We start from the raw sequence: 11,414 nt of genomic DNA, 5'->3' as shown, positions 1-11,414 counted from the left end.
CACTTCAGGGCGGAAGAGCCGCCCGGGCTGCCGACCGACCCGCGGACACGCAGGCGCGTGCACCCGCACTTCCGGGAGGTCACTTCCTCCCCCGTCGCCTAGCAACGGCTGGAAGCGTTGCTGACTTCCCGGGCAGCGGTGACGCCGGACTGAGCCGCGTTTCGCACGATGGTAAATCTGGAGCCTCCGTCTGCGACCCGGCGCTTCAGGGGAGCCGACGTCGGGGGAGGTGGGGGGGGACTTTCGCTGCCCTGCCCCCGAGGCCGTCCCTCGCCAGCCTGTCCGGGGGCCGTGGCGAAGGCTGGGGGCTCTAGAAGATTCTTGGAGAGGCGACGGGGAGACCCTGAAGGAGGGAGAGGGCGACCTTGGAGGGGAGAAGAAGATGCTTAGATGGGGGAAGCTGTCTTGAGGGATAGATATCGAGGGGGGGGGGGTGGTTCTGGCGAGTGGAACTTGCGGGATGTGGATGCCGAGAAGGAGAAGAGAGAGACTGGGGGATGAAAGATCTTGAAGGGGTGAGAGGGCTCCAGAGCGAGGGAAGTTTGCAAAGGAAAGAGGCGAGAGGGAGAGAAGTCAGATCCTGGGAAGGAAGAAAGGTGCCCCAGGGAGAGCAGGGGGGTGAGGAGAAGGGAGAAGGAGGCGATACTGAGAAAGAAGAAAGGAAAATAAAGAGGAAAGGGAGGAGAGAGATAATAAATAAATCAGTAAACAAACAGACAGAAAGCGGAGACTGGGGATAGCTTGAAGAGGAGCAAGGTTGAGTTTTTTAAGAGAGGTGAAAGGGGATGGGAGATGGGGATTAAGAGATTGTATTGGAGGGGTGCAGAAATCACGGAAGAAACAACTGGAAGGAGAGAGGGAGAGGCTGACAGCAGAAAGAGCCGTTTGGGAAAGAAGTAAAAAAAAAAAAAAAAGATAAAGGGGGGTTAGTGGTTGTAGGGAGCTATGCACATTGTGTTAAAGACGGCCAAAATGTAATACTGGATCCCCTGTATCACTCTTGTGCTTTGGTGCAGTGTTTCCCAAAGTGAGACGCAAACAGTAGTTGCTAAGTAAAATAGCTCAGAAATAACAAATCACATTGGGGCGCCTGGGTGGCGCAGTCGGTTAAGCGTCCGACTTCAGCTCAGGTCACGATCTCGCGGTCCTTGAGTTCGAGCCCCGCGTCAGGCTCTGGGCTGATGGCTCGGAGCCTGGAGCCTGCTTCCGATTCTGTGTCTCCCTCTCTCTCTGCCCTTCACCCGTTCATGCTCTGTCTCTCTCTGTCCCAAAAATAAATAAAAAATGTTGAAAAAAAATTAAAAAAAAAAAAAAAGAAAGAACAAATCACACAGAGCGAATCACACCTGAGGAAGTTACTCCTCTTCCATTTTTTCCCCCAGCCTGGAGACTGTATCCAAGAAAGCTCCTGGCACTGTTAGGTCCTGAGTACCACTGTCATTTGGTATTTTCCACGTTTCACCTGAATATCAGACCTCAGGCTCACACCTTTCTTTGGGGTAGAATTTAATAACATGCACTCTCTTCATTTTGTTCGTTCTTACGGTCATTTCTGTCTCGGACAAATAGTAGCAGGTTTCCATTTGTGGTAGTGATGTGTAGTTGTAGTTTCCTTGTAAAAATCCATTTGTTTTTTACTAGCTTTTAGTAGTGAGATAATTTAAAGAACATGCTAGGTATATAATATAGATGATCTTCGTAATGGCAAAAAATGTGACTCCAGTACACAAACGCCTGAAATTCAGCAAGCACATGCTGTAGTTGTGGAAAAGAGGAAATCAGTGTTCCTGCCCACATCAAAGGCAAAAGAAAACTATCTTTTTAAAAAAAATGTTTATTTATTTTGAGAGAGTGTGTGAGCAGGGGAGGGGCAGAGAGAGAGGGAGAGAGAATCCCAAAGCAGGCTCCACACTGTCAGTGCCGAGCCTGAAATCACAAACTGTGAGACCATGACCTGAGCCGAGATCAAGAGTCAGACACTCAACCAGCTGAGCCACCTAGCCGTTCCGAAAGAAAACTGTCTTTTGACTAAAGTAGCATAGTGTTTACCCATCTGAGGTTAGAAGGGAAAAAAACAAACCCTCATCAAGACACCCTGCCGGATACTGCTTGAATTCGGAATATCCAGTGATTACTCAGGAGTCATATGCAGGTCTGAAAAAGATTATTTGTGATTTTAGCATTTGTAGAAGGGAATAAAACTGGTAACAAGACAGTCTGTGCGTAAGATTAATTCAGAAAACTGAGTTTAAAACCCAGTGGGGCTCCAACATAATCATTCATGGGTGAATATTCAGCTTGCACTGAGACCCAGCCACGTTACCAAGAGAATCCTGGGATATGTTGTGTTTACAGAGTATCCTGAATTTAATCATCTGAACTCCCAAGTAGGTAACATTTAGGAGTGAGAATAAGATTTCTCATTAAGGGATACTTTTTTTTCTACATTTATTTACTTTGAGAGAGCACACAAGCAGAAGAGGGGCAGAGAGAGAGAGAGAATCCCAAGAAGGCTGTGCACTGTCAGCACGGAGGCCAACATGGGTCTTGATCTCACGAACCATAAGATCATGACCTGAGCAGAAATCAAGATCCAGATGCTTAACCAACTGAGCCACCCAGGCACCCCTAAGGGATACTTTCAGACAGAGGGAGATAATGACAATAGCTCTGTAACTATTTAAAGAAGTGTAATACAGAAAAGGATTTTTTTCATACAAATACAGAAAGATCAATGAGTAAAACATGAATGGGAGCAGATTTCTGTCCAATATAGAGAATGCTTTTCCAGCAAATAGGGACATTAAAAATTGAGTGAGCTCTTGTGAGGTAGGAAGCTCTCCTTCTCTAGAAGAGTTCACACCAAGAGATGTGTCAGAGTTGTATGCAGGAGTCTTATGCAGGCTTGGAGACAGGACTTGGCAGTTTCAAAGGTCTCTTCCGAAGGTCTGAGATCATAGTATGCAGTACCTTAGGTTAAGGGGACGGGGGAGTAGGTGTCTTTCTAAACATTTACTTTAGGATTAGGGTTACCGCAAAGACCCCCTTTGGTTAGTTGCCTTCTTGATCTCTTCAGGCGGAGGTGGAAGAAACCCTAAAGAGGATCCAGAGCCATAAAGGGGTGATGGGAACTATGGTCGTGAATGCAGAAGGTAAATATATCACAGGATGCCTTCTAGATACACACACGCCAAACAAGGACCTGTTGGCTGTGCCTCGCCTAAGACAGACACCTTAGAATTTGAAATGTAAAGTTTATCTTCTGTGTCGTAGCTATAACATGTACTCACCAAATATCTATTGAGTACCTCCTATATACCAAGCACTCTGCTAAGAGTTAAAGATATAAATATGAATAAAACATGTCTAAAAATATCTCTGTATTCCTAAGAAACACTATACATGTCTAATCTTTAAAGCTTTGGTAACTCCTCTAATATTTCAGGGATACCATTGAAAGTATCATATTGAAGATAGGGAGAATATCATTGTTGGCAGTTAGTTTTTATTTTAACATTATAAAGGGTGCAGAGTTTCAGTCTTCCTTTTAAGTGAAATTGTTCCTTTACCACACTTAATAAAATATTTGAGAATAAATTTTAATACGACTTACAGTATAGTCTTTGTGGATATAGTATAAAAGGGCCAACGCATTTCCACCTAGGAGATCCGTAAACTTATACCAGAAACTTGCTCTCTCTCGTCCCACAGTCCCTGCTAACAATCCACAAAGCCTTTTCTCCGGCACACTGCTATGTGCTCAGCTATGGTGGCAAACTCTGCTAGTTTCATTGCTAATTCAGGCATTTGCAAAGGCAAGAAATACCACAAATCCCAGAGCATTAGTGGAAATAAGAGTAGCTACTTCACATAACTCACGGCGCAACCACAGAATTGGTGAATTGCCATGGCACACAGTGCTCTGCAACAGAATCTCACAACTCATCATTATTTTTGGCACAAATCCATCAGCAAATATTTATTGAGCAACTACATACTACCGCCTGTTTACATTCAGACTTCAATCCCTTAGCAGTTAAAGACAGAACACAACCTACTTCACTGAGGGTTTATGATAGTTGGATGAAATGTTAATTGTTGGGTGCCTAGCACAGTACCCAACACTTAACAGAATTATAATTAAATAGTTCTCAGCATGTGGACATTTTTAATTGATTTGTACAGCGACAACATTTGATGTGTAAATAGACCATTGGATGTGTTTTGCAAATAGTAAAATAAAATGAGAAATAACACCAAATGAATAAATTCACCCAGCTTGAGTGATCAGGAGGGAAAGGATTTAAGATCAGCCTTATAGGTAAGAAAGAGTTCTGCCCAGTATTTCCAGGAAGCGGTGCAGCGCGAGCACATTGTTCTGTCTCGTTCCTGGCATGCTCATCAAGTCCACACACCCCCTACGACGGGCTACGTGTGGGGCTTCAGAAAGGTAATGCATTCATTTCCTTCACCTGCCGCAAGAAGGTACCACACACTCGGTGGCTTAAAACAGAAAGTTATTCTCGGGTCTGCAGGCTGGGAGTTGGAATAAGGGTGTCAGTAAGGACAGCCTGTTCTTTGAAGGCTCTACAGGATCCTTCCTTGCTGCTTTCTTAGCTTCTGGTGGCTTCCGGAAGTCCTTGCATTCCTTGGCTTGTAGAGGCATCAGTCCAGTTTCTGCTTCCATCGTCCCATGGCGTTCTCTCTGCGTCTGTTTTCTCTCCTTGTGAGGACCGCAGTCGTTGGATTCAGGCCCACCCTAATCTAGTGTGACCTTATCTTAACTAATTACATCTGCAAAGACATGCTATTTCACATGCTAAGGTTTAGGATAGACTTGAATTTGGGGGGAAAAGATACTTTTCAACCCAGGACAACTCGTCTTACGAGTCACTTTGGAAGATCTTAGTCAAAAGTGTATAATCCTAGCCATATGCATCATATGTCTGAAAATGTCCACAGTCTGTGACGTGCAATTTCACTCCTAGGAATGTATCCTAAGGAGTGACGAAGAAAAAGATTTAGGTGCAAAGGATACTCACTGAGGCATCATGTACAAAAGCAGTGAAGAAACAGACAAATAAGTAAATAAATGTATCCCAGCAGTACGGAAAATTTTTCATTCATTATGTAACGTTTACTTGGTGAACCACTACTCTATTGAAAATGTTGAAGAATATTTAGAGTCATGGGAAACAATATTAGATGAAAAGCACGGAACAAAGCAGTAGCCAACATTTTCTAATCATAAACATAGCCAGCCACACAAACACACTCACAGTAAATATGGAAGAAAGGACAGGGCTATGTTACGGCGATCATCTCTGAGCGCTGGAATTACAATTGACTTTGCTTTTACTTGCTTGAAGTCTCTCAATATTTTTCTTATCCAAAGGCGGCAAAATACGATTTTTAAAACCCATTAACTTCTTCTAATTAACCCTTACTAAGATAAGATTATGTTAGGATTCGGGGCACCCTTCCAAACACCAAATTAACCATTTTCCCAAAAATATAAATGAGGGTCTTATTTTTGTGGTCAGATTATTAATAACCAGAGTGTGTGACAAGCATGTTTATTAATAGCATATGGTATAAGTTGTGTGAACAGAATTAATAAAATATTCCATTTCAGCAGCCTACTCAATTTTAGATGAAAGTGCCATTTATTATGGTGCAGCCCGGCAGCTTTCAGAAGACCCGGGAACGTAAATGCTGAAAAAAATTTAACTAAGATGGCGTTCACGTGTTCTTGTACACCACTAGTGAGTTCAGTGTAATTCTCAGCAAATCATTTTAACACATCTCCAGGTTTTATTTGTGGCGAGGTGGGCCTTCTACCATGTTTCTACATTTAGATCTCATATGGCATGTTAAACAGAGTCCTTTGGTTTCACCGTTAGTGAAACCAAGGCGCCCTGTCCATGACAATAAAGCAGACTTCCCAATTTAGCCCACTGCTGAGCAGTAGAGGTTTTTATTAGACTAGATTCTTTGCTAACATCGGTTTCCCATTTATACACCCATTCACAGTTTACAATATTGCAGCACTGATTGTTGAATTAGATACTGGTGAATACATATTATTTCTCAGACGGTCATAACTGTCCCATATTCTTATGTATATAAGCCTGATTTCCAGAGGCTCTTAATTTTACATATTGTTGACATTTCTAACCATCAATCATTTGAATTTCATTAGACTTTATCAGCCATCCAGTCAGTTCCTTACATTTTTGAAATACAATCAACCAAAGTACAAATACACAGTTGAAGAGTACCAGCTTACTGGGATCATAAAGAGTCATATTTTAAAGTAGTGCCATAAATTCGGCAATATCCAATTCATATTCTTTGTTCTAGAAGTTCCATCGTGGGGATTTATACCATACATACACACAAATGTGAAATGGCATGCACACGGACATATTCCGTCGCCTTGCTTATTAAAGTCAAAGCCTGGGAACAGCCTAAATGCCTGCCAGGAGGATATACTTGTTACGTGTATCACAAGGCATCCATTCGACAGTCATGTGATGCAGTCATTAACACGCCTAGCCTTAGCCCTATGTGTACTGAATAGAAGGAGTTTCCAAGTGTATTTCATGAAAAATAATTTTTTTTTTACAGAATAGAGAGCAAACAATACAAAGAATACAAACAAAAAGATACTTGAACACACTTAGAATATCTCTGCAAGGTTCCCAAAGAAACTGGGAGCAGTGGTCACCTCGCAGAAGGGGCCATGAGTGAATTTTATACCATGTGCTAAAATTGCTCCTTAATAAATTATTTTTTAATTACCTTGCAGGGTACCAAGCAAGAGCTCAATAAATATTTGTCGATTGATTTTTTTCAAGTGGTCTGTAATGGATATGAAAACCTCCCAGAGCTTCCACAGTGTGCACTTATTATTCAGAAAGGCTAGCTGTTTTATTTATTGACTTGGATCATGAATAGACTAACTAAATAGGCCTGAGCATTGGATTCATAATCTTGTCATCTACATTTTAAATAATTTATTCTGGCTGTATTTCTGGTTTTGACACCGAGCGGTGCAGACTTTGGAGGTAGTCACTATTCAAAATAAAAACCAGTCCTCAGAAAGTGCCCTTAAAAGGTGAGTGCTTGCTACCTCTCAGCTCCCTGCCCGTTAAAGACACATGCCTTGTGATGGCTCATCAGGTGTGAAAGACATAACTGACTTCGGGGGAAAGTGGCCAAGAAATAATAATACAGAAATTAACAAACTTGATATAAAACCTTGTTTATTGAACAGATTTTCCTGTAAATATTGTCCTTGTATCGTTTGGCAAGACCTATTCCAGAGTGAACGGTTGTTTTAAAAGAGACTGTTTCAGGGGCGCCTGGGTGGCGCAGTCGGTTAAGCGTCCGACTTCAGCCAGGTCACGATCTCGCGGTCTGTGAGTTCGAGCCCCGCGTCAGGCTCTGGGCTGATGGCTCAGAGCCTGGAGCCTGTTTCCGATTCTGTGTCTCCCTCTCTCTCTGCCCCTCCCCCGTTCATGCTCTGTCTCTCTCTGTCCCAAAAATTAATAATAAAAAACGTTGAAAAAAAAAATTTTAAAAGAGACTGTTTCACAGTCAGAATGGAGGTCCTCAAAGAGTTTCATGAAAAGCTGGTAAAATCGTTAGTTTGTAAGAGCGTTCCACTCTTGAAATCCCCTCTTGTTTAACAGCTTCTGGAATTGCATTCTCTGAGGGATGACCCAGAGTTGTGTTAGCCTCTTCCACTGATCGGCCTTCATTCAGGTGCCTGTGGGATCTGACAGCCACCCCACATTCACCTTCACGTGTCCCCCTAAATTAAAGGCACGTGTGCAAATGGAATCCTTGCAATTCCCTGGCTGTCTGCTAGTTCTCACAATAATCTGAAAGCCCTCTCAGACGAGACACGATACACGTAAAATACCCAGCACGGCACCTGTTAACAAGTAAGCGCTGAGCACCAAGTGACCAGAATTGAGCTGGATTGATTTGAACTGAATTGAATTATACTTGCATATTTGTCTGGCTAGATTTTCCCAGTTAAATTAATAGGTTCAGTTTTAAAATCGCATAATGGAACAATAGAGCACACGAGCAGCTAAATTTAAGAATGCTTAAGCCAAGAGTGAGCGCAAACCAGGGAATGCCCAGCAAAACCACAGTGTCTTTGCTGCTGGATTCTCTAATATAAAATGTAAGGTTTGCAAAAATACCGTATGAGGAGCCACAGCGTAATTTTTAAAATCCCCTTTGGATACACTCCTCAACGTGTGCTATGATACCCCCTTCTGTTGCTGGCCTCAGGGGAGGACATTAGCACCACGTCACGGACCAAGCATTTCAAAGCAAAATGGCTATAGACCGACTGCTTGGAGGAGGGCATTAGATGGACTAATATGTGAACTCAGTTGTGAAATAATCAGTGCACAGCTTCCAAATAATGTGTGCACGAAACCCAAAAAACAATACCTACCAGTCTAACAATAGGGGATTGGTCAAATGACGGTATGTTATAAAATAGTGCACAGCCGTTAAAAATAATTAGAGGACCGTGTCACTGACAAGAACAGCTCGGGTATGCTATCACTTAAATGAAGAAAAAAAGCAGTAGTCCAATTTGTCATGATGGTTTGTCACAACTACATTTTAAGACCCACGTACACACAAAAAGACCGGAAGGAAAGAAACTAAAATTGTTGCCAGTGAGTGATGTCGGCCATAACTTTTTCTTCCTCTTTAAAATCATCAGTATTTTCCGGTATATCCACAGGGTGCACCTTCCTTTGACAGTTAAAACTTTTAACCCAAAAGTGACTCTTGTAACAGGCATTCCTATCCGAACAACCTTGGACAACTCGACGACGGTTCAGTACGCGGGTCTTCTTCATCAGCTGACAATGAAAGCCAAGAGCACGGTCCGTGACATTGATCCTCAGAATGACCTCACCTTTCTCAGGATCAGGTCAAAGAAACATGAAATCATGGTAGCCCCAGGTAATGTGGCATTTCACTTCATATTTAAAGCATCTTTCTCCTTTACTGGATAAAAGCTCTGTTTCAAGGAACTGGACATACAGATTTTAACCTGCAATATGGCGCGTAGTGTTCTCCAATTACAAAATGAAAGACGTTGGAATCTGAAAAACTCAAGCTGGCAATTTTGTGAAATTAGTGACAGATTTCACCTTTGAAGAATCTGAATTTTTCCCAATTGCATTTATTACCAGTAATCAAAATAGGGATAATGTAGGGAGTGGATCAAAGCCCTGTAGGGTCTTAAACCCTCCCCGCGAGAGAACACATTCACCGGGCCCGCCTCAAGACGGCAGCCATAGAAACACTCCTCTCCTTGAAGGAATTACATTCACAGTGTTCACCAATGTCTGTGTAACACAGGACTCGTGCTCCCAAATCTAGTCTGGAACAAACTTCTCTAGAGAACATCTATGACATCAGAATTACCCATATACTGTATTCTCACCCTGCTGCATATCAAAAGCACTTGGAAAGCTTTACAAAAACAGTTATTGATACCAGAGGCCTTACCCCAGGCCGGTGAACTCAGAACCTCTGGAACTGGGTCCCGGGTCGTGGTAGCTTTTGAAAGCTCAGCAGGTGATTCTGATGTGCAACCAGGGTGGGAAACCATTGGTCTACAGAGAGTCCAAGTGATGTTTTGAAGAGAAACGCAGATTAGCCGAAGTATTCACTTAGTAAGTTGAATTCTTCCAGTGGATTAACTTCGTCCGTCTCTCTCCACAGATAAGGAATATCTTCTGATCGTCATTCAGAATCCATGTGAATAGACCTGCTACGGCCCATCCTGTCCTGTGATGCCCAGTTGCAAATGCTTTATTTACTCCTTAGTTATTACCAAGATTATATTCCAATCTGATCTTTCAGACATTATTTACTATTTTCACAAACTATTCTGCACGTCTCATTTAGTCCCTTTCAAATGTATTGTAAAGTTGTGATTTAGTGATGTAATAAATGAATTCTGGTATAGAGGTCTCTTTTTTTTTATAGTACACCAGACTGAAGGATTCTAGTGGGAATCCTAGCAAGCCTTCCTTGCAACAGTCCTTGTAGTCTAGAGGTGTGCCAAGAATCAACGTGGCTGTGTCCTTTTGCCCATTTCATTAGCACGTCCAGGAGGTTCCATGGAGCACAGCGGGAGCTACCGGGGAGTAGGAAGTCCTCATCCTCTAGGGGCGCTAGATGCTTTCCCGGGTTAAACAAGGGACGTAAAAAGTCAGAGGCGTGGCGCTCAGCAGGGTCAGCTCCACAGCTGAGCGCCTCCTCCCACAACTCCAGAGGGTGTTTTTTTTACTAGATATTTCAAACATTCAGAAAATAATGAAACGAATAATAGAACAAATAGAACAGATTTCCAAGACCCGTTAGAACAGATGTTACTATTTTGCTGTATTTGCCTCATATTCTCTCTTTTGTTAATTAAGCCTTTTATTTTGATATATCTAAGAATTCACATGAACCTGTAAGAAATAACATAGAGATCTTGTGTGCCTTTTACCCAGTTCCCTCTATGGTAGCGCATATTTGCCTTTTGAGTAATTTTCCCACAACTTTTTATTTTCAGTAACTTCAAACCTGCAGAAGAGTCAAAAAGAGTCAGAAAGAATAGCAGTCAACACTCACCTAAGCTTCACTCACATTCACTGACTGTTAATATTTTACATTTGTTTCATCTCTCTCTGTCTAGATATACCTGTAAAAAATACACACACACACACACACACACACACAACCATAACCCCAATTTCATACTTAAGGCATTTAATATTGATACAATACCATCTCATATGCAGTCATATTCAAATTTCCCCAAAGGTCCCAATAATGTTCTTTACAGCTTTTTTTTTTTTAATCCAGGATTCTACGAGGGTCACATGTTGCTCTTGGTTACCATGTCTCTAATTTCTTAGCTGTTTTTACAACACCTTGTTCTCTATTTTCCACCTCTAGGTGGTATCGAATTTGTATTTCCTGTCCCTAGAGTCCCCAGTGCCACCTGCTCCCCACCCCCAAGCCCCTCCCGCCAGGACCCAGATGCAGCCTGTAAATAGAGGAAATTCAGCTGAAGAGCAGATCTCAGTCACGGGCTTTCCCTTCCTTCCACACCATGACTTGGAGACCAGACACACCATGCCAGACCCAACCTCATCCTTCAGCCCAAAGAGGTGTAGGTATCATAACTCACTCACCCAGGGACAGCTCAGCACCTGCTGAGCATTCCAAACATAAACAAGGGCTTGTTAGAATTCAAATGGCAAGAAAATGCATCATTGAGGGAGAGGACCACAGAGATGGTCTATCCAACCCCTTGATTTTGCAGGTGAGGATTTCGCCTGAATCATGGGTCAGGTGTCTTTCAGGAATTGGGT

At 42.6% G+C, this 11,414-nt stretch overlaps 1 protein-coding gene across 1 annotated transcript; it reads left to right on the top strand.

Annotated features, from left to right (window-relative positions):
• Positions 1 to 92: 92 nt before the first annotated feature.
• On the top strand, positions 93 to 10,025 carry DYNLRB2 (dynein light chain roadblock-type 2). The gene is made up of 4 exons (XM_047835940.1): positions 93 to 171; positions 3,077 to 3,152; positions 8,833 to 9,000; positions 9,769 to 10,025. Exons 1-4 carry the CDS (start codon positions 169 to 171, stop codon positions 9,810 to 9,812), a joined length of 291 nt encoding a protein of 96 aa, XP_047691896.1. The 5' UTR covers positions 93 to 168; the 3' UTR covers positions 9,813 to 10,025.
• The last annotated feature ends 1,389 nt before the right edge of the window (positions 10,026 to 11,414 follow it).

The sequence above is a fragment of the Prionailurus viverrinus genome, chromosome E2 (genome assembly GCF_022837055.1).
Source record: "Prionailurus viverrinus isolate Anna chromosome E2, UM_Priviv_1.0, whole genome shotgun sequence".
NCBI classification, from domain to species: domain Eukaryota; kingdom Metazoa; phylum Chordata; class Mammalia; order Carnivora; family Felidae; genus Prionailurus; species Prionailurus viverrinus.
Note: the sequence above shows the minus strand (reverse complement) of the source record. Positions and strands in the feature narration are given on the sequence as shown.

Bases quoted from the DNA above. Each gene is read 5' to 3' on its own strand.
- DYNLRB2 (XM_047835940.1), top strand. The intron at 3,153-8,832 runs GTAAATATATCA...CTCTTGTAACAG, and splicing joins TATGGTCGTGAATGCAGAAG to GCATTCCTATCCGAACAACC. The intron at 9,001-9,768 runs GTAATGTGGCAT...CTCTCTCCACAG, and splicing joins TGAAATCATGGTAGCCCCAG to ATAAGGAATATCTTCTGATC.